Genomic DNA, 23,879 nt, shown 5'->3' on the forward strand with positions numbered 1-23,879 from the left:
AAGCCAAATTATCATTTATAAATAACACAAACATCTACATGTCATGGCCTTCACTGGGAAAATCTGATCTGACTAAATGACATCACACCCAGTGTTACTAAGTAATTTCTGTGGCTATAACTTCATGGTGAAAATATATAAGCTATTATTAACTCTGTGATCATTTCATCAAAGTATGTTAGACTTGCTCATGTCATTTATAGAATACTGACAAACATTATTTGATATTATTCATTGATATGATTAGGCAATTCATAAAATAAGAAATAAAAGTGGCCAATATACAACTGGAAAAGTATTACATCATTAATAATCAGATAATTCTAAATTAAGATAAGTTATTTTGGGGCTATTAGCTTGGTAAAGATTAATGGATAGGCCAGGTGCGGTGGCTCACGCCTGTAATCCTAGCTCTTTGGGAGGCCGAGGTGGGCAGATCACTTGAGGTCAGGAGTTCGAGACCAGCCTGGCCAACATAGTGAAACCCTGTCTCTACTGAAAATACAAAAAATTAGCCAGGTGTGGTGGCAGGCGCCTGTAATCCCAGCTGCTTGGGAGGCTGAGGCAGGAGAATTGCTTGAACCCAGGAAGTGGAGGTTGCAGTGAGCCGAGATCATACCACTGTACTCCAGCCTGGGTGACAGAGCGAGACTCTGCCTCAAAAAAAAAAAAAAAAAAAAAAAAAAGACGGATAATACCTTGTTGCTATTGAGGGTGTGGTGAAATTTGACACCTCATATATCAACATTTTTCTTTTTCTTTTTTTCTTTTTGAGACAGGGCCTTGCTTGGTCACCCAGGCTCGTGTGCAGTGGCACGATCGTGTCTCACTGCAGCCTTGACCTCCTGGGCTCAAGTGATCCTCCCTCCTGTCTCAGTCTCTCATGTAGCTGGGACTACAGGTATGCACCACCATGTCTGGCTAATTTTTTTATTTTTTGTAGAAATGAGGGTCTCACTATATTGCCCAGGCTGGTCTGGAACTCCTGGGCTCAAGCAAACCTGCTGGCTCAGTCTCCCAAAGCGCTGAGATTAGAGGCATGAGCCACCATGTTTGGCCACCAATCTTTTTAGAGGCCAGTTAGGCAATACAGAGCAAAAACACTTTTAATATGATCTTTGACTCATCAATTCCACTTCTTGAATTGTGTCTTAAGGGAATATAATCAGACAAATACACAAAGATGCTTGTATATGCACGATAACTGTGGAATTGTTTATGATGACAAAAAAATTGGAAACTACCTAGATGCCTGTCATGCCTGTCAATACAGAAATGCTTAAATAAATTATGGTATAGTTAGACACTAGAACTCTGTGCAGCTATTAAAAAAGGATTAGACGGATCTATTTGGGATGGCTTGGAAAGATGTCAACGATCTGTACTGGATGATGCCGGTTTTATATTTTAACAGATATACATGAGGCCAGGTGCAGTGGCTAACACCTGTAATCCCAGCACTTCGGGAGGCCAAGGTGGGCAGAATACTTGAGGTCAGGAGTTTAGGGCCAGCCTGGCCAACATGGCAAAACCCTGTCTCTACTAAAAATACAAAAAATTAGCCGGGCTTGGTGGTGTGCGCCTGTGATCCCAGCTACTCAAGAGGCTGAGGAGGAGAATTGCTTGAACCCAGGTGGTGGAGGTTGCAGTGAGCCGAGATCACACCACTGCACTCCAGCCTTGGCGACAGACGGAAACTTCATCTAAAAAAAAATATATATATATATATTTATATATATATATATAAATACACACATACACATACATACACACAGAAAAAAACATACATAGGCCTAACTTTTTCAAAGTAGCTTTATTGAGGTATAATTTACAAAGCATATAATTCACCCATTCTAAGTGTAAAATCATCACCATAATCTAGTTATAAAACCGTTTTTTATTGTCCCCCAAAATTCTCTCATGCTCATGGGCTTAACTTTTTTTATTTGGCCATGTATTATGTTATTAAAAGGAAAAGCTTTTACAAGAGGCTCATTTCCATTTCTTTTTTTCATAATATATGAAAAAATTTATGATAATATTGCTATTTCTTTTTTTTTTTTTTTTTGAGACAGGGTCTAGCTCTGTCGCCCAGGTGAAGTGCAGTGGCACGATCTCAGGTCACTGCAACCTCTGCCTCCCAGGTTCAAGCGATTCTCCTGCCTCAGCCTCCTGAGTAGCTGGGATTACAGATGCATGACACCACACCCGGCTAATTTTTGTATTTTTGTTAGAGATGGGGTTTTGCCATGTTGGCCATGCTCATCTCAAACTCCTGACCTCAGGTGATCCACCCACCTCAGCCTCTCAAATTGCTGGGATTACAGGTGTGAGACCCCGTGCCCAGCCTATTTCTATTTCTTAATGGTGTCAGAACTTTATCTTTGCTTTGTTAGTGACTTTTTAAAAACCACTTATTGAATTATGATTGACATACAATAAGCTGCTCATACTTAATGTATATAACTAGATGAGCTGGGTGATAACTGTACATCACCACTGTCTATTACATAAATATATCCATCATCACAGGCTTAACTTTTAACAGTGGTTAGGTCGAGGGTAACTATGAGTAGGGGGGAAGGAGGAGGACAGAACTATAGACAGCTTCCTAGTTTATAATTTCTGTATTATTTGAATTATTTAAAACAAAAATATACTATCTTTCATTTTTATTTTTTCTTCGAGACAAGTTCTCGCTCAGTTGCCCAGGCTGGCGTGCAGTGGCACAAACATGGCTCACTGCAGCCTCATCCTCTTGGGCCCAAGTGATCCTCCTGCCTCAGCCTCCCCAGTAGCTGAGACCACAGGTGAGTGCCACCATGCCCAGCTAATTTTTCTGTTTTTAATTTTTGGTAGATGTGATCTCGCCATGTTGCCCAGTCTGGTCTCAAATTCCTGGGCTCAAGCAATCCTCCCACCTCAGCCTGGGATTATAGGTGTGAGCCACCCCACCCAGCCAGTAATACACTATCTTTTAATTGACAAAATAGTAAAGTCTTTTCTATTTTGAAAAGAACAAAATAAGGAAACAGACATATACCCATTGACCAAAATCTACTTTTGGCAATTTATCCTAAGGAAATAATCAAATATGTGGAAAAAGATTTGTGTACAAAGACATTTATCCGTATTTTATTAAAAACAGAGGAATTGTAATCTAAATATCTCATAATGGAAGAGAACAATTATTAATTGTATTGAAATATGCGAAGCGCAGGATGCAAACCTTTTTATGTAGTACAACCTCAACCATGTTGAAAAAAGTTAATGCACAACCAAAAAAATCCTGTTTTGAAATATAAGTTCTTATCAATGGTTGTGTCTGGATAGTAGAATTACAGTACTTTTAATTTTATTTTTTAAGCATTTCATTTTCTCCATAAATGATAATAATTACAAATAATTATAGTATTGTTTTCACAGGTCTATACATTTGTCAAAACATATAAAAGTGCACACTTGCAGCAAACCGCCATGGCACGTGTATACCTATGTAACAAACCTGCACATGTTCTGCACGTGTATCCCAGAACTTGAAGTATAATTTTAAAAAAAAGCAAACAAGTACTAGCAAAAAAACCAAATGCACACTTTAAATATGTACAGTTTATTGTATATCAATATATTGCAATAACACTTTAAAAAACAGAAGGATCTCAAGGAATTGAATCATCTTAAGCGTCTTACTGGAAGGGGGGTTTTGCTATACCATTTTGGGGCTGAAGGGCAAAATGACTGGGGGGGGGCAGACATTATATAAATAGCAATACATACATACATTGTCTCTGCTCCAGATACCGCCATTCATTCATTCATTCACCAGATCTGCCTTCCTATTATATGCCAGGAATGTTGCCGGGTACTTGGATATCTTGATGAACAACAAACTACTGGCCTGAAAGAGCTCCCGTCTGGTGGAGGAGGGGAAGGTAGGTCACCACCTGACGGATTCCAGCCAACGCCCACACTGCCCCACCAGGGAGTGCTGCCCAAGGGGGTTGGAGGCAGATCAGGAAGTGGGGGCCTTAGCTGAGGTGGAGTCACCAAGAGTGACACCAGGTTTACAGTTGTGGAGGTGGCCAGAAGTTAGTTTTACCCCCAAGGGAGTGTCGCAGTCATCAGTTGAGAAGTGGGGGCCCGGCGCGGTGGCTCACGCCAGTACTTTGGGAGGCCGAGGCGGGCGGATCACGAGGTCAGGAGATCGAGACCATCCTGGCTAACACGGTGAAACCCCGTCTCTACTAAAAATACAAAAAAATTAGCGGGGCGTGGTGGCGGGCGCCTGTAGTCCCAACTACTGGGGAGGCTGAGGCAGGAGAATAGCGTGAAGCCGGGAGGCGGAGCTTGCAGTGAGCCTAGTTCGCGCCACGGCACTCCAGCCTGGGCGACAGATCGAGACTCCGTCTCAAAAAAAAAAAAAAAAAAGAAAGAAAGAAAGAAAAAGAAGTGGTCTTAAACAGTTTTTATGTATCTGTGTCTATCTTGCCTGCACACTTAAAACAACAAGAGTAAGAACTAAGATTGAGCGTTTACGGGTGCAGGGGCCGCGCAAAGGGCTTCCATCTATTGCCTCATTCACAACCTTCTGGTAGGGACTATTAGGATCTTCATTTTACGGCGAGGAAACCGAGGCTCGGAGAGGTCACCTGCCCAAGGTCACAGATCTCTCTCTCCAAAGCTCAAGCTCACAACCACCACACAAACTCCCCTCTCATTGTACCTGGGGCCCGTCTGAGAGCGAAAAAGTCCGCTTTCAGGTCCCAACCCTAACAGGTCCGGCTTTCACTCCACAGTTTTTCCCAGATCCAGAATGGAGACAACATCCGCTAGCACAATCAACAGGGTCGTCCCACGGGGGCCGCTCCACCAAGGCCGTGGACTGACAGGATTTGGGGCTTGGAGGGCAAATGAGAAACAATCGTCAGGGACCAAAGAACAAATGCGTCCATCACACCAGCCCCCCGCACCCCGAGCCCCGTGCTCCGCTCACGCGAACCCTCGGGGGCAGCCAGTCTGAGGGACGTAGCGCGCGTGCGCGGGGCCAGAGGGGACGCCCCCACGCGAGCGCGCGGTGAGCAGGGCGCGTGACCGGGCGGGCGCGCAGCCGGGAAAGCGCGCGGGCGCGCTACGGAGTCGGCGTCGGCGCGCGCTCCAGGCCGAGGCTGTGTGGGCTGGGGAGGGAGACAGGCGGCGGAGGCGGCGGCGGCGCCCCAGACCCGAGGGGACGCGCGGGCCTTGCGCCGCGGGAGCGGACGGCGGCGGAAGAGACCCTAGGCTCGCGGCCCGAGGCGGGAGGGCTCGGCTTCTCGACTGCCCGCCTCCGAGGCCGCCGGCCGCTTCTCTCCCGGAGTGGCCGCCGCCCCTGGAGACTCGCCGTGACACGGGCCTAAGCCGCCGCCGCGGGAGTCCTGACCGCTCGGACCCGTCGGACCAGGCCGGGTGGGAGCGAGCTTGCGGGCAGGTGCCGCTCCCGGAGGGTGGGCCGGAGGCGAGGCGCCCACCGCGCGGCTCGCGGGCCGGGCTCGGCGGAGGGGCCGCTCGCGCAGCACCCCCACCGCGGGCCGGAGCCCGGGTCGCCGCCCCGCCTTCTCCCGGGACCGCCCGGCCGGAGCTGCGGGGGCCGAGGGACGCCGCGCCCGCCGCCGCCAGCCGGGCTCGCGCGGGAGAGCAGGGAAGAGAAACTTTGCCTTTTATTGTTTTTAGTCGTTAAGTGCAAGGAACTCTGTGTTGGGAGGAAAAATGTCCTTCTTCAATTTCCGTAAGATCTTCAAGTTGGGGAGCGAGAAGAAGAAGAAGCAGTACGAACACGTGAAGAGGGACCTGAACCCCGAAGACTTTTGGGAGATTATAGGAGAACTGGGCGACGGAGCCTTTGGGAAAGTGTACAAGGTAAGAGGGGGAAAACGGGAAGTTGTACTGCGAAGATAAAACAGCCACTGGCCTGGTGTGGCGGGAGGACTTCTGCTCCCCTGGTCCCTTTCCTGTCCTTTTGACTGTTACGGTTCGATGCAACTTTACTTGGCTGATCATCCAAGGAGTAGCTAAGAAGTCGGGTTTACGGTGGAACAAAATGGGGCCTGGATGGAGTTTAAAGAGCGATTGGAAAGGGAGACAGGGTTATAAAGTCTACTCTTTCAAACTTCAAAGGAAATGAGAGTGTTCTTTAATTTATAGGAGGGGTCTGGTTGTGCCCTTCAAGTATTTTAGAATGAGAAACTCATTGCACTTTGCAGTGGATTTGTCTACTGACTGCATTCGCGTGCATGCTTGTACTCCAACAGTTCTGTTTTTAGGGTCCAGGGTATATATTTGGTTGTATCTAGAGCTAATACAGAACTAGTTGGGATCAAAGTGATTGCTACTTGCAGTCTCTTCTTGAGTTAGTTGCTTGACAGCATACTATAAAATATAATGGAATTTCTGACAAAATTTCCAAAAAACCTTCATGTGGTACTAGTTTTAAATATATTTATGGTAAGCATTGACTAGAAGTCAGTATCAGCGCTTAAGAAATTAAAAACACACACGCAAGTATTTATTTCAATAGAAAGAGGCTTGGCGTTTCAACCTGAAGGCATTAATGTTAACTATTTAATATCTCCTAAGGAACATATGAATGATGTCATTGGAGTATTTTCATCCTGAAGGGCGAATTTTTTATGAGACAGCGTTTAGGGGAAGGACCCACAGGGTTGCCTAGAAGTGAAAACGTAAGAAAATAACTTATGTTTATACAGGACTTTGAAGTTTTTAAGTACTTTCAAATAATTTGGCCCCCACAAAAATCTTGTGAGGTAGGCAGGTCAGTATTAGTATCCACATTTCACAGATGAAGATATTGAAATTGTTCACAGTCACATGAGTCTCAGCCTAGACTTGAACTCAGGTCTTCTGAGCCCATATTTAGTATTGTTTTTTATTTTAACAGTCACTGGTAGAAATGAGAGCATTTTGCCTACTACTTTCTTTTTTTTTTGAGACGGAGTTTCGCCGCTTTTGCCCAGGCTGGAGTGCAATAGCGCGATCTCGGCTCACTGCAACCTCCCCCTCCCGGGTTCAAGCGATTCTCCTGCCTCAGCCTCCCGTAGTAGCTGGGTTTACAGGCATACGCCACCATGCCCGGCTAATTTTGTATTTTTAGTAGAGACAGGGTTTCTCCATGTTGGTCAGGCTGGTCTTGAACTCCCGACCTCAGGTGATCCGCCCGCCTCGGCCTCCCAAAGTGCTAGGATTACAGGCGTGAGCCACCGTCCCCGGCTGCCTACTACTTTCTAAGCACCATTACACTTCTGCCTCTGCCCTGCCTCAAATGCATCTTGTCAAACCCCCAGTCCTCATTCTTTATCCAGGCTAAAATATCTACTCCTCTCTGTGTGCTTTCAGAACACGTTGTTCACATGGCTATTATAGCACTTGTCACTTATTACAGTTAATATGTTTATGTTTCTATAATAAAATTAAGGGCCAAAATTATGATACATATTTGGGTTCATTCACTGCCTTAGCGTATAGTGATGTGTCTGTTTATTTGTTGAAATGAAAGAATGTGTTTTGTCTGCATATGAATGCTGTCGTGGAAGCTATCATAGGCTGTGGAAGTTGGCAAAATAAGCTTTGTTATTTGTGTGGAGGGTAGAGTATGGGCTTCAGCAAGAGCTTCGTAAGATGCAAGGCTTCATTGTAGTGGGAAGATCACTCCTGGGAATCAAGAGTTGTGTTTTAGTGCTGGCTGTCACAAACCAGCGTTGTAATCCTGGACAAAACACTTAACTTCTCTGGACCTCCCTTTTCTTAGCCATAATATTAACTTTCTTAGGAGTTTAGATTCTTTCACCCATTAAAGTTCTGTGAGTATGTAATTAGCCTGGAAAGGCAAAAATAAATGCCCAAGGCACCTAGAATCTTGTAGTTAGAAGGTGGTAGGTGATTATGGGCAGTTTACATGGTGTAAATAAGTTTTATCGAATATAAACAGCTTAGTAGTAAGAGCACTGGCTCTGGAGTTGGAATATAACTTAGCTCTCCCACTCAATAGCAGCATATGACCTTGAGCAAGTTTCTTATTTGTCCTATGCCTAACTTTGCTCATCCATAAGACATCCTCAGTGTGAGGATTGAAGAAGATAATATAAGGCACATGGAAAGGGCTCAGTAAATGGTAGAAGTTACTGTTATTACATTTACAGCTCATAGATGCAAAATTTGGGATGAGATAGGAAAAGGAACCAAGAAGATAATAAACCATTTTGTTGGTTTCTAATGGCATGGGCAGACTGTGTGGAGATACTAAAGCCCTGTGTTATTCTTTCATGACACTTTCTGCAAAATGTGATCTATCTTCCTATACTGAGACATTAATTGAAAAATTTCTGAAGAACAAGAGTCTTATTTCATGTAGTTATTTGAGCACTATAAAATTGTGTCGAGGAGAATTTCTGTGATCTTGATGACTGTATTTTAGTATGATATTTGAAGAGCACGGGCTGGCACTATTTTTTCTTTTTTCATTTCACTACTCTGCTTCTAAGGAGTAGGGTATGAGTTTTTTAAAAAACAAATTTGAAATTAAAACTTATCTGACTTCTTATGGCCTCTTTTTTCTAAAAGTTTTTGTTTTTCAAGATTCCATAGAAATTGAGGATTTATAAACTTCCTTATATTTGGAAGAAAAAGCTATGGAACCTTAACATAGTACGTAGTAGTATGTAGTAGAAAACTGTTTATAAACTTGATTCTAACTATCATTTGCTTACAGAAATTAGTAACTGTTACAAAGATTATATTGTAAATAGAGATGAGGTTGAGTATCCCATTTCCCAAATGCTTGGGACCAGAAGTGTTTTGGATTTTGGAATTTTTTGGATTTTATAATATTTGCATTATACTTAGTTATTGAACATCTGAAAATGAAAATGCTCTAGTGATCATTTCCTTTGAACATCATGTCATGTTAGCACTCAGAAAGTTTCAGATTTTGGAGCATTTCAGATTAGATTTTCAGATTTGGGATGTGTAACCTATAGGTAATCATGTTGTGTATTTAGTCTGAGTCATTCTTCCATCGTGTACTTGTTGTATTCCTTCCACTCAGTCCAGCACTGTACACATTTAACAGTTACTTCCTTGCCTGAAAAAGCTTCACTACTTTAAATTTATTTTCTCTTTTAAAAATAGTATTATTTGATATATAAATGAAGATATGTAATATCCTTCACAATATTTTATCTTTGGATTTCTCTTTTTTTGTTGTTGTTGTTTTGTTTTGTTTTGAGATGGAGCCCCTCTCTGTCGCCCAGGCTGCAGTGCCGTGGCGCAATCTCGGCTCACTGCAACCTCCGCCTCCCAGGTTCAAGCAATTCTCCTGCCTCAGCCTCCGGAGTAGTTGGGATTACAGGCACGCACCACCGTGCCGGGCTAATTTTTTGTGTTTTTAGTAGAGACGGGGTTTCACCATGTTTGCCAGGGTGGCCTTTCCTGACCTCAGGTGATCCGCCTGCCTTCGCCTCCCAAAGTGTTGGGATTAGAGGCATGAGCCACTGCCCCTCACCCCCTGCTGGATTTCTCTTGTTTTTAACAGAAAAAAAGAATGACATAAGATTATGAATTGAATTGCATTTCTAGAAAGCTGTTTTATCTGTTAAACCAGTTGAAACTAAACTCTTGGCTGTGTGCTGGATGAAAGTAGTTTTTATATGACAACTGATGGCTGTGTGCCTTTTAAAAAATAGTAAAATATATAATCTTTGTATTAAAAAGTATGGAAACATATACATTTAGCAGATAATAAAGTGAATTATTATTAACAACTGTCAGTGTCAAGGAATTCTGCTAACATCCGAGAATCCCTCTTGCCTCCTTTCTGTATCTAATATCTTCTCTCTCCCTAAAGGAAACCACTATCCTATCTTTAAGTTATTCATTTATTTGCTTTTCTTAATCATTTACTATCTAGGATTATATCCCTAAATGTTATAAATTTAGTTTTGTATGCACTTGAACTTTATATGAATGGAATCATATTGAACATATTCTTTTGTGTCTTGCCTCTTTCAAAGTCAGTATTGTGTTTGTGAGGTTCATCTTTATTACATAGAGCTGTAGTTCTTTTTCGTTGTAGCATTGTATTCTATTATATGATGATATCACCAATTATTTACTATTGTACTATTAATGGATATATTGGTTGCTTCCAGTTTTTGGCTCTTACACAAAACGGTAGTTGCACATATGCATGAGTTTCACTAAGAGTTAATCCAGGAATGGAATTGCTAGGTTATAGGGTAGTGTATCTTTAATTTTACCAGATGATGCCAAACTAATTATACAAGTTTACATTCCCACCAGCAGTTTAAGAATTTCCTTGCCCTGCCAGGCGCGGTGGCTCATGCCTGTATTCCCAGCACTTTGGGAGGCCGAGGCGGGCGGATCACGAAGTCAGGAGATCGAGACCATCCTGGCTAACACGGTGAAACCCCGTCTCTACTAAAAATACAAAAAATTAGCCGGGCGTGGTGGCAGGCGCCTGTAGTCCCAGCTACTCGGGAGGCTGAGGCAGGAGAATAGCGTGAACCCGGGAGGAGGAGCTTGCAGTGAGCCGGGATCGCACCACTGCACTCCAGCCTGGGCGAAAGAGCAAGACTCCGTCTCAAAAAAAAAAAAAAAAATAATAATAATAATAATTTCCTTGCTCTGCATCTTTGCTAACATTTAATATTGTCAGAATTTTAAAGTTTTGACAGGCTGATAATGTGTTACATTTCTCATTGTGCATTTAATTCACCTTTCACAGATTACTAAAAGTAATTCTTTTAATATGTTTTTGGTAATTTGAATTTCTTTTGTGTTCAAGTCTCTTATTCATTTTTCTGTTGAAGTCTTTTTGTTTATATGTTGATTGTGTGTGTGTACAATATATGTGTTTTGAATTTTAACCATTTGCTGGTGATAGTTATTGCTAATATAGTCTCATTCTGAGACCTGTCTTTTCATTCTCACTGTAGTGTCTTTTTATGAATTATTTAACATGGTCCAATTTGTCAGTTTTTTCCTTTACAGTTGATGCTTTTTGTGTTATGTTTAAGACATTTCTTCCTAATGTGTGATCATGAAGATAATCTTCTATATTATCTTCTAAAAGCTTTATGATTTTGCTTTTCTTTAACAATTAGATCTATAATCTACCTAGAATAGATTTTTGTAAATGGTATGAGGTAGGGGTCCAGTTTCATTTTTTTCCTCGTATGGATACACAATTGTCCCAGAACTATTTGCTGGGAAGAAAAATAATTCCCCACTGCTCTGCAGTGCCCTGTTACGTAGCATGTGTCTGTTTCTGCATTCTCTGTTCTCTTCATTGATCTATTTGTCTATTCCTATACCAGTATCCCACTGTCTTAATTAGGAAAGCATTAAAATAAATTTCTGCTGCTTCTTCAACATAGTTTAGTAGTATTGTTGGCCCTTAGGGCTTCTATGTACATTTTCCAGTTAGCCTGGTTGAGTGCCACAAAAAATCTGTGTTTTTTTGGAGAGATTTCATTGAATTTATAAATCAGTTTTGGAAAAATTAACCTCTCTTTGATATTGAGTCTTCCCACCTGTGCATGTTTTATCTCTGTTTAGGTCTTTTTTACTATCTTAATAATGAGTTACAGTTTTTTTCCCTAGAAGTGGGAACACAAACTACTTCAAGGAGTTTTAAATACTTTGTTTTTCCTGTTAGAATTTCCTCCTTGTTTTTGTTGTGTACAACCTTTAGTAGCCTTCTGAGAAAGGATCCATGGAAAACATATTTTTTAAGAACTTGCCTGTCTAAGTATGTCTTTATTATAAGGTCACAACTTAATATATATAATTCTAGTTCAAAAGTAAGTTTTTAAATAATTTTTAAGATTTAGAATTTGTTAGTTTTGAAGACTTTCTTCCATTCATTATCTTTTGGCTGCAAGAGTTGCTGTTGAATGTCTGATGCCATTTGGCTTCCTGGATCCTTTGCCATCTTTTTCTCTTAATAGCCTTTAGGATTTTCTTTTATCCTCTGTTCGTGGTGATGTACTTTGATGTAGGTCTTTTCTTCTTCTTTCGTTTTGCTGTGCTGTTGGTTAGTCCTTTCAATCCAAAGACTTATGTCCTTCAGTTCTGTGACATTTTCTTGTATTATTTATTTGACAGCCTCCACCCACCACTTCCCCCAATAATGACTCTTGCCATGGTCTTAAGATTCTTCATGTCCCTAAATTCAGGGGACACTTACCATCTTACTTGACCTATCATTACCATTTGAGATACTTGGCCATTCTTTCCTTTAAAAAGTTCATCTTTTGGCCTTTTTTTTTTTTTTTTTTTTTTTTTGAGATGGAGTCTCGCTCTGTCACCCAGGCTGGAGTGCAGTGGCGCGATCTCAGCTCACTGCAAGCTCTGCCTCCCGGGTTCACGCCATTCTCCTGCTTCAGCCTCCCGAGTAGGTGGGACTACAGGTGCCTGCTACCACGCCCGGCTAATTTTTTCTATTTTTTTTTTTTTTTTTTTTTTTTTTTAGTAGAGACAGGGTTTCACCATGTTGGCCAGGATGGTCGCGATCTCTTGACCTCGTGATCCACCCGCCTCAGCCTCCCAAAGTGCTGGGATTACAGGTGTGAGCCATCGCACCTGGCCCATCTTTTGGCTTTTAAGTCACCATACTCTTGATTTTCCTTCCACCTCTGTGTCTGTTCGTCACACTCCTTTGCTGGTTCTTCCTCTTTCTGACTTTAAGGTGTGGGAATTCCACAGGGCTTGGGTATAGGCCACCTTCTCCTTTTCTTAAGAGAACCAGTCTTCTCCCATGGCTTCAATTACCATCTAAATGCAATTTCTATCTTTACCCTAAGACCTCCCTTTTGAACTCCAGATCCACACATCCAACTGTCTGTTAGAGATTTCTGCTTGGATGTCTCACAGATACCTTAAACTGCAAGTCCAAAACATGAACTAATTCAGCTCATGATGTCAGTCACAAATTTGCTCCTTCTGTCTTCCCACTCAGTAATTACCACTTCCATCTACCAGTTGCATAGGCCAGAGACCTAGAGATCATTTTTAACACCTGTTACTGCCTTCCCCACCAAACCTAATTAAACACCAAGGCCTGTTAATTCTACCTACTAAATATTTCTCAAAAATACTTCTTTCTTTCTTCACTGTCATTTCACTAGTCAAAGCTGCTATCATCTCTTACTCAGACTACTGCAGTCTTATTGGTATGTTTTTGGGCTTCATATAAATATAATCATTTACATGATTCTTTTAATCCTGTAATCATTTAATATATTCCTTTGTGTTGGGCTTCTTTTGCCAAACATTATATGAATGAGTTTCATCCATGTTGTTGCATATAGTAGTAATTTGATCTTTTTCTTTGCTTTATGGTATTTTATGAAATATTATAGTTTATCCATTCTGTAGTATTTGGATTGTTTTCACTTTTTGTATGTTAAAAATATGATTCACGGCCCGGTGCAGGGGCTCACGCCTGTAATCCCAGCACTTTGGGATGCCAAGGTGGGAGGGTCACTTGAGCCCAGGAGTTCAAGACCAGCCTGGGCAACATAGGGAGACCCTATCTTTATTTGTTTTATTATTATTATTTTTTCTTGAGACAGAGTCTCACCTCTGTCATCCAGGCTGGAGTGCAGTGGCGCGATCAACTCCCCGGGCTCAGGTGATCCTCCCACCCCAGCCTCCCAAGTAGCTGGGACTGTAGGCACCTGCTACCATGCCCAGCTAATTTTTATATTTTTTGTAGAGACGGGATTTTGCCATGTTGCCCAGGCTGGTCTCAAATTCTTAGGCTCAAGTGATCTGCCCACCTCGGCCTCCCAAATTGCTAAGATTACAGGTGTGAGCCACCATGTCCAGCCTTAATTTTTTTAAATTAAAAAACAAAAAATACGATTCATGAATATTCTTGTGCATTTTGGTGCACATGTGCCATTATTTCTGTTGGATATATACCGGGAAGGAATTTTCTAGGTCATAGGTTATACATATCTTCCAAAGCGGTTATACCAATTTACACTCCCATCAGTAGGGTATGGGAGTTTTCCCAGTTGCTCTGTGTCTTCACTTACACTTGGTATTGCTTTTAATATTATCTTTAATGTTTTTTGTTAGCCATTCTGTTGAGTGTAAGTGGTTTTATTTACATTTTCCTGATGACTAATGAAGTTGAGTGCCTTTTTATGTGCTTATTCAATATTTGGGTATCTTTTTTTGGTGGAATTCCTGGTTATTTGCCCAATTAAAAAAAAAGCTCTATTTTGAGGTATAATTTATATACCACAAAATTCACCCATATAATTTTGTGAGTTTTAGTAAATCTGTATAGTTTTGCAGCCATTACTACAATCCAGCTTTGGAAGCTTTCTGTCACCCCCAGAAATTTCTCATGTGGCTATTTTGCAGTCAGTCTCTATTCCCACACCAAGCTCAAGATAGCCCTTACTTGCTTTCGGAATGGCTCTGTAATTTTGCCTTTTCTAGAATTTTTTAATAAGTGGAAACATACAATATGTATTCTTAATATGTATGGCTTTTTGCACTTAGCACAGGGTTTCTCAGTGTTGGCACTACAGCCGTTTTGGACAGGATAATCCTTTTTTGTGGAGGGCTGTCCTATGCACTGTAGGATGCATCCCTGACCCTACCCCTTTGTGACAACCTAAAATACTTCCAGACATTGCCAAATGTCTCCTGGATGGCAAAATCAGCACCACTGGTTGAGTGTAATTTTTCAGGATTCATCTGTGTTATTCATTTGTCTATTAAAATTTTTGGTTATTTATATTTTCCTTAATGATTTGTAGGATATGAGGTCCTTTTTCCACAATGTAGATTGCTTTTCATTTATTTAATTCTTTTTCCTGATCCATAGAGGTATTTTTAAATTAGAAAATAAATTTATTAGAAAACAAAGGTTGAAAATAAACAGAATGAACAAACTCTATTTTTGCTTGCCCCAAAACCTCAATAAAAACTGTTATCTGGCCAGGTGCAGTGACTCATGCCTGTAATCCCAGCACTTTATAAGTTTGAGGCAGTAGGATTGCTTGAGCCCAGGAATTCAAGAACAGCCTGGGCAACGTAGCGAGACCCCATGTCTACGGAAAGTAGTAAAAAAAATTAGCTGGGCATGATGGCACTCACCTGTGGTCACAGCTGCTGGAGAGGCTGAAGTGGGAGGATCCCTTGAACTTGGTGGAGGCTGCAGTGAGCTGTGATTGTGCCACTGCACTCCAGCCTTGGTGACAGAGCAAGACCTCGTCTCAAACAACAACAGCAAACAACTATTATCTCTTAAAATTTTAATATTTTTTCATATAAGTTCTGCATTTCCTTGTTAAATTTTTGCCTTGATAGTTTATCTTTCCAGCTACTATTTTGAATGGGATAGTTCTTCCATTATGTTTTGCAATTATTGTTTGTATATAAGAAAGCTATTAATTACTATTCTGTAATATCTTAACCTTATTGAGTGCTCTTATTGTTTATTTTCCCCTCAACATTGAAGTTTTTCAATCCTATAAAAATGTTGATATGTAAAAAAAGTTGTATAGAGAACATACACATATCAACTACCTAGATTCTACAGCTGTTCATATTTTGCTATACTGACTTTATTACACACGTCTATCCATCCATTCATCCATTTATCCATTCATTATGTTTCTCTTTTTCATTTTCTTAAGGATTTTCTCTTCTTTCAATTATTTGTACCTTTGTTTTTTTCACTTGTCTAATTATGTTGATTAATCCTTCCTGAACAATTCTAAATAATTCGACATTGGAAATGTTAGTAATTTAGTGAATTATTTTATAATATATTTTCTGGCACAATTTTAAAGTTTTAAACTTTCCTTCTTAGTTTTCTGTTTTCTACCAGAAAGTTATTGTTTATGTGCTGACATAGACTTCTAGATAAAGTGGCATATTACTTTATTCCCATGTTTCTTATTTGTAAATCTGTATTTAAATTCACACAGATCTTTAACATAACTCTGTAACAGAAGCAGTTAATTCTTATTTTGCCAGTGTCTCTATGTCAAGGTACACTTCTGCTTGAATATAAGATGCTATTGCTGTTACTGTATGAAATGTTGCCTTTTTATTATAAAAATCTGTCACTTTTATGTACCAAAATGAGAACTGAGATGGTTTTGAAATTTCAGAAAAAATTTTAACGAAAGAACTAATCGATTCAGTGAATATATATATTTTTTTCTTAAAGAGGAATCATTTTCAGAAGTAGTTTTTAAGTGATAATCTCATCTCAAGATAATGGGAAGAAAAATGTCAAGACCAGGGCATTTATTTTATATCCCTGTGTTTCTTACTAACGTGTTTTTTATCTGTAAGGATATAACTACTGAATGTACATATGGAGTATAAAAACAATATTTTATTGTTCTTTTAATTTATAAGATGATCAACTTTTCCAATTTACCAGTTTATCAGCTCACATTTCTTCCTATAAATCAATGCTGAAATATTAGTTAATTTGGGTGCTTTCTTTAGAAAGGGAAGGTATTTGAATCATCCCTCCTTCCATCCCTTCCTCCTTTCTTGGAAAGTGTGAGCAAAGTTAATAAATTTCATTTCTCTTTGTATGTTGTCATTTTAGCATCTCAATTTTAAAGAAATGTACTGGAAATCAAGATATTTTATTTTTTAATTTTAATTTTAATTTTTTTTTGAGACAGGGTCTCACTCTGTCGCCCAGGCAGGAGTGCAGTGCCGCGATCTTGGCTCACTGCAACCTCCGCTTCCCACGTTCAAGTGATTCTCATGCCTCAGCCTCTGGAGTAGCTGGGATTACAGGCGCCCGCCACCACACCCAGCTAATTTTTGTATTTTTTAGTAGAGATGGAGTTTCGCCTTGTTGGCCAGGCTGGTCCCCAGCTCCTGGGCTTAAGCTATCCGTCTGCGTTGGCCTCCCAAAGTGCTGGGATTATAGGCGTGAGCCACCGTATCCAGCCAAGATATTTTATTTTTGCTTGTAAAGCATGTTTTATTTCCAGTTGGTATGTTGTATGGCATGAGCTTTATAAAGTCTCTTAAAATTTTAAAGGTCTGTGATATGGCTTATTCACATTTAAAGATAAAGTAATATTACATAATTTATTTCAGAGTATCCTGCCAAAGTTTTATAAAGAATGGCCAAGAAACTAGCATACCATATCTGATTTTGGATCTTTAAATTAACCTTGATAGAATCTTTTTTCTGGCCTGCTTTTTTTTGGTCTGTGCCCTGATGGATGTGAAGTAATATCGTCCCTGATTACTAATGAGGTTGAGCTCATTTTCATATGTTTATTGGCCATTTGGATTTCCTGTTCTCTGAAGTGATTGTTAAAGTCTTTTGGGCTCTCTTTCTTTTTCTTATTGATTTATGGGGGTCATTATACATTTTGGATACTTATCCTTTGTCCGTTATATATGAGGCACATATTTTCTTTTGCTTTGTGGTTTATCTTTTCACTCTCTTTAGGATTTTCTTTTTTTGTGTAGACATTTTAAGTTTTAATATAGTCCAATTTATTAACTTTTCCCTACATGGCTAATGTTTTTGTCTTAAGAAATTCTTTCCTAACCAAGATGGTGAAGATATCCTGCTGTGTTATCTTTGTAAAGTTTTATGATATTGCCTTCTACATTAGGTCTGTAATTAAACTGGTGTTGATTTTTGCTTATAGAGTGTGGTAAGGACTGAATTTTATTTTTTCTATGTAGATACCCAGTTGTCCCAGCACCATGTACTTTAAAGACCGTCCTTTTCTTACTGCTTTGCAATGCTTCCATCATATAATGGATGTCCATACGCATATAGTATATTTCCATGACATTCTTTTAGGTTAAATTTTTAGGAGAATTGTTAGAGCAAAACAAATGATTATTTATTAATGCTTATTTTGAAATTACAAAATTTGTGCACATTTATTTTTCAATTTTTTAATTGTAGTAAAATACACATAAAATTTACTGTCTTGACTATTTTTTATATCCTGTGAAGATTCACCATCATCATGATTTTTAAATGTCTAGTTCAGTGGTATTAAATACATTCGTAATGTGCAACTGTCACCACTGTCTGTCCATCATGCCTCTTATCTTTTAAAATGAAACTCTACCGTGATAAACACTAACTTCCTATTTCTTCCTTCCTCCTGCCCTAGGCAACTGTTCTTCTACTTTTTGATACTATGATTTTGACTATCCTAAGTACCTCATTAAATGGAATCATACAGTATTTATCATTTTGTGACTTAGTTCATTTAGCATAATGAACCTTAAGGTTCATCCATGTCATAGCATATGTTAGAATTTCCTTCCTTTTTAAGGCTGAATAATATTTGTGGTATGTATATACACATTTTGCTTATCCACTCATCTATTGATGTCACTTGGATTGCTTGCATGTTTTAGCTGTTGTGTATTTAGCTACGAACATGGGTGTACAAGTATCTCTTTGAGACCCTGCTTTCAGTTTTTTAGGGTATATACCCAGGAGTGGGATTCCTGGATCTTGTAGGAATCTATTTTTAATTTTTTGGGGGAACTGCCATATTGTTTTCTGTAGCTGTACCAATTTTACATTTCCATCGATTTGTGCACAAAACAAGAGTTCTAATTTCTCCACATCTTTACCTATACTTGTTCTTTTCATTCTTTTTTAAAGTAATAGTCATCCTAGTGGGTATAAGGTGGTACTTACTACAGTTTTGACTTATATATCTCTAATATTAGTAACGTTGAGCATCTTTTCATGTGCTTATTGGCCATTTGTATATCTTCCTTGGAGAAATACCTGTTCGGCTCCTTTGCCTATTTTTGAATTGGGCTAGTTGTGGGTTTTTGTTGTTGTTGTTGTTGTTGTTGTTGAGTTTTAGGAGTTGTCTGTATATTCTGGATATTAATCCTCATCAGATATATGATTTGTAAATATTTTCTGTCACTTTATAGGTTGCCATTTTACTGTAATACTGTCTTTTAAAATGTATAACGTTTTACAATTTTCATCAAGTCCAGTTCCGTGTTTTCTTTTGTTGCCTGTGCTTTAGTGTCATATCTCAGAATTCATTGTCAAATCCAGTATCATAAAGCTTTTGCCTCATGCTGTCTTCTGAGAGTTTTATAGTTTTAGGTCTTACATTTAGGTTTTTCTTTGGTCCATTTTGAGTTAATTTTTGTTTATGGTGTTAGGTAAGGGTCCAACTTCACTGTTTCACATGTGGATATTCAGATTTCCCAGTACCATTTTTTGAAAAGACTGTCCTTTTCTCATTGACTGGTCTTGGAACCCTTGCCAAAAATCATTAGACCATATATATGCCAGTTTTTTTTTTTCTGGTCTCTATTCCATTGGTTTATATTTCAGGACTGCACTGTTTTGATTACTGTAGCTTCGTAGTAAGTTTGAAATCAGGAAGTGTGTCTTCAAGCTTTGTTCTTTTTCAAGATTATTTTGGCTATTCAGGGTCCATTGAGATTCCATGTGAATTTTGGGATAGGGTTTTCTATTACTGCAAAAAATGTCATTGAGATTTTGATAGGGGATTGCATTGAATCTGTAGATTGCTTTGGGTAGTATTGACATTTTAACAATATTAGGCCTCCAATATATGAACATGGGATGTGTTTTTATTTATGTCTTAGATTTCTTCCAGCATTGATTTTTTAGTTTTCATTGTACAAGTCTTTCATCTCCTTGGTTAAGTTAATTCCCAAGTGTTTTATTCTCTTTGATGCTATCGTAAATGGGATTGTTTTCCTTACTATTTAAAAGTCTTTATTTTTCTTGAATTAATTTCCAGACGTGGTACATTTTTTGTCTTATTTTAAAATATATTTTTGAAATTGTCTTTTTGTGTTCTGTTTTTCGTCTTTTCCAACTATGCAATCTATGCACATTTCTTCAGCTTCTTTATTGCACAGTTGTGTTTGTTTCTGCATATTCATGCTGCTCAGAGTCAATAAGTCCGTGAAATAAGCAGGAAAACTGTGTGATCTGAGAATTGGTAAAACATTTTGGAAACTGCAGACTTAGCCAAATTTAACTTATTACTGACACCATTTTGTTGATATATTTTGACTGACCAGTGACTAAATTTTGAATACCTAACCAGAACAATATAAATAAAATAGAGTTTGGGAATGTGAAGAAAATATAAGGAGAATATAAAGTATATTTATTTCTCTTTTGCAGATTTCAGGAAATGACATAATCCTTGGAATTTCTGCAATATTTTACAGAAATTACGGAAAGAATATGTACAGTCGATCCTCATTATTTGCAGATTTTGTATTTGTGAATTTGCCTACTTGTTAAAGTTTACTTGTAGTCCTAAAATCTATACTTGCGGCACTTACTTGGTTATTTGTGTGTATGTGCAAAGCTGCAAAAAAATTTGACTCCTCTGGCAAGCACATTCCCAGCTAAATTTGAACAAGGTGACACTGCCTTGATTTCACCTCTCATGAAGAGATGACCAGAGGACGGAGACAGCAGAGGGCAGTGTAGTGAAGTGCAAGAAGGTCTGGCTGTGGGGCCAGTTGGATAGGGTTTGAATCCCAAGTCTGACATCTGTTTTTGGGATGGCCTTCCGCAAGTCACTTAACACTTATGCACCTCATTTCTCTTTTGTAAAATAAAGAAAGGAGAATCTCCCTGGATGAATTGTTTTCAGGATTTAAGAATATAATAATCTATGTGAGGGGTGTGTGTATGTGCATGGTTTTCCCTATGAACAATGTTTCAGTAGTTGCTAATTCAGTGCTTGCAGTGATTTTATAAAACATAACTACCACAAATAATGAGAATTAACTCTGTGTGTTTGCTAAATGATGATGAGTGATTTTATTCTTTTTTAATATTGATACTTGTTCCTACCAAAATCTTAGCAGGACTGAAAAGATCACCATAATTTGCATGTTATTTAAAACAGATAACAGTATTAACAGTCTAAAAGTATATGCTTCCTTCAGTGCGGTTTCCTCTCTCTTCACTTAATAGCTTTTTGGAACTTTGGATATTTATTACCCAAACGTTTACTCTACTCTGTACCTTAGCTCTCCCATCTGTGTTGCTCATAGGTTTTGAAGGATTATGCCAGTTCTTAATCTCAGTTCCAAATACGCCCTTCTATGCTTTGTGACGCTGGTTCAAAGACTGCAGATCACATTTCTGCCTTGCTAGCAGCTCATTTCTGTTTCAAAAGTATAGGGCACTAGAGGGAGGCTGCAAGGAGAAGGAGGAAGAAATGACTTACACCTTTGTCTTGTTTCCTGTGAACTTCCTGTCTGCTTTCTTGTTACTTTGACCATCACCCTTGTAAAGGTTTTTTTTTTTTTTTGCTCCAGCATCAGCAGTTTCTTTCTGTAGCAGCTGTTGAATACAGTTTGTAGTTTTTCCAACACTCACAGAACTAACCTCATCATAACCCTTCATAACACCAGCACCAGTTGGCTGGTACCCTGTTCCTCAAAAGTTTGGGTCGCAGTCTCACAGGACCCCTCTTCAGAGACAACAGCACCAGCTGAGCAGCACTCTGTCCTCAGAGGTCCGTCTGAGTTTCAGCTCTGTGGAACCCTTCCTCCAAGCTTCTGAATTTTAATAATTCCAGTCTTTTCCCTTTGTTCCCATAGTCCTAGGGGTGGTAGCTTTTGCCTGTAGTTGTTACCTCCCTGATCCTTTGTATTATTTTTTCAGTTAGCAACAGAGTTAGTCATTGTTTTTATTAAATTTTCTCTATTAAAATAATCAATGTGATTTTCCTCCTGTCTGGACCCTAACTGATACAAGGATTAAATAAGTTACTAAATGGAAAGTGCAGAGAACAGTGCCTCTTCTAATAGCACGATGGATATTACTATATAGGATAACATACTTGAAATAATTTGAGATTTTTCTTACTGATTTCTTTGCAAAATACTAATATTTCCAATTTATATAGGTAAAAACATTAAAATAATCGTTGAATTTTATTGATATTAATATGCTCAAATATCACCTCGGTTAGACCTAACTTAACTACCCTATTTAAGTTGTAAACTCTGGCCTGTGTGCTCTCATACCCCATTTCCTCATCGTATTTTATTTTATGTTTTTTGAGACAGAGTCTCAGTCTGTCAACCATGCTGGAGCGTAATGGTGCAATCTTGGCTCACTGCAACCTCTCCCTCCTGGGTTCAAGTGATTCTTGTGCTTGAGCCTCCTGAGTAGCTGGGATTACAGGCGTGCACCACCACACTGTGCTAATTTTTGTATTTTTTGGTAGAGACAGTATTTCGCCATTTGTCCATGCTGGTCTCGAACTCTTGGGCCCAAGTGATCTGCCCACCTCGTCCTTCCAAAGTGCTGGGATTCCAGGCATGAGCCACCGCGCTCAGCCTCCTCATCTTTCTTATTAGTTTACTTTTTCCCACAGTACTAATTGCTAATATACTGATTTATTTGTTGACTGTCCACTCCCCAAAATTGTAAGTACCCCAGCACAGAGAGATTTTGCATATTTGCACATTGTCAGCATCTAGAACAGTAACCTAACATATAGAAGGCACTCAGTAAGTATTTGTTGGAAGAATGAATGGATTTCAGCAGATGACTCCTTTGGTCAAGATTTGACCAAGATTTTTAATAGATTTTTATGCGGTAGTTCCCCCTTATCCGAGGTTTCACTTTCCATGGTTTTATTTACCTGCAGTCTGAAAATAGGTGAGTACAGTACAGTAAGATGTATTGAGAGACATCATTCACATAATTTTTATGATAGTATATTGTTACAATTGTTCTATTTTATTATTGTTGTTAGTCTCTTACGGTGCCTAATTTATAAATTAAACTTTATCATAAGTATGTATGCAAGGAAAAAACATAGTATACATAGGGTTTAGTACTATCCAAGGTTTCCAGCATCCTCTGGGGGTCTTGGGATGTATTCCCTGGGGATAGAGGGGACGGCTGTATTACGTTTCTTTTCTAGAGCACATTTCGCTGGGGTGTTGTTTGTCTTTGTGTTTTCTGCAGCTTGGACCAGTGCCTTGTAGTGGATGTTCATGAACATTTTGAGTTGTTTGTGAACAATTTGAGTTGTTTAGTTTTTACATTTTATGGTTAAATGTTCTTACACACTGGACAATTAGGCTCTTCTTCTTTTGGTGGGGGGAAGAATACCTCAGCCTTGAGATGAAATTAACCAGATTGATAGAATCAGTCCCAGTGATTATTTTTTCTTTTTATTCCTTGTTTTTTAGATTCCTTTTGTATTTATCTTACATATTTTTTGTTTGTTTGTTTGTTTGCCTTTGATTGACTAACACCTCTGTGGGACTGAAATCATCTGTTTTCTGTGCTGGTCTTTCAGTTTCCAGCTAAAAATTTTATTAAAATATATTCTTCACTATGAAATACTATATAATGTTAGAAAATGTAAAAATATAGAAAGAAAATAAATGAAGATTTAGAAATTATTCCTGTACTCACCACCCAGGGAATACCTTCTGTTCAAACAAGAGTAATATGAGGGTGTAATTTTTTTAGAATATGAAACCAGTATGGAACGTTCAGACAACTTATGTTTCCCAGTATCCCTCATTTGTTTATGTAATGTGGCCAAGCTCTATTGATGATTCATGAAAATAAAAACAGTGATTTTAGGTGATCATGACTGATATTTGAAATCTTTTTATCAACAGAAGTTATATTTTTAAATTAAGATTGGGATTTGTTATTCCATTCTTGTTTTTAACATTTGTTTAGTTCAGTGGTGCCCATCCTCTTTGGCACCAGGGACTGGTTTCATGGAAGACAACTTTTCCACAGACTGGATGCGGGGATGTTTTGG

At 39.1% G+C, this 23,879-nt stretch overlaps 1 protein-coding gene across 2 annotated transcripts in view; it reads left to right on the forward strand.

The window, feature by feature from the left end:
* The first annotated feature begins 5,131 nt into the window (after positions 1–5,131).
* SLK (STE20 like kinase) overlaps positions 5,132–23,879 on the forward strand; it is a 61,819-nt gene continuing 43,071 nt past the window's right edge. For both annotated transcript variants that reach the window (XM_004050049.5, XM_004050048.5), the window contains exon 1: positions 5,132–5,892. In XM_004050049.5, coding sequence (XP_004050097.5) covers positions 5,743–5,892 — 150 coding nt within the window. In that variant the 5' untranslated portion in view covers positions 5,132–5,742. The remainder of the gene's footprint in view (positions 5,893–23,879) is intronic.

This window comes from Gorilla gorilla, chromosome 8 (assembly GCF_029281585.2).
Source record: "Gorilla gorilla gorilla isolate KB3781 chromosome 8, NHGRI_mGorGor1-v2.1_pri, whole genome shotgun sequence".
NCBI lineage: Eukaryota > Metazoa > Chordata > Mammalia > Primates > Hominidae > Gorilla > Gorilla gorilla.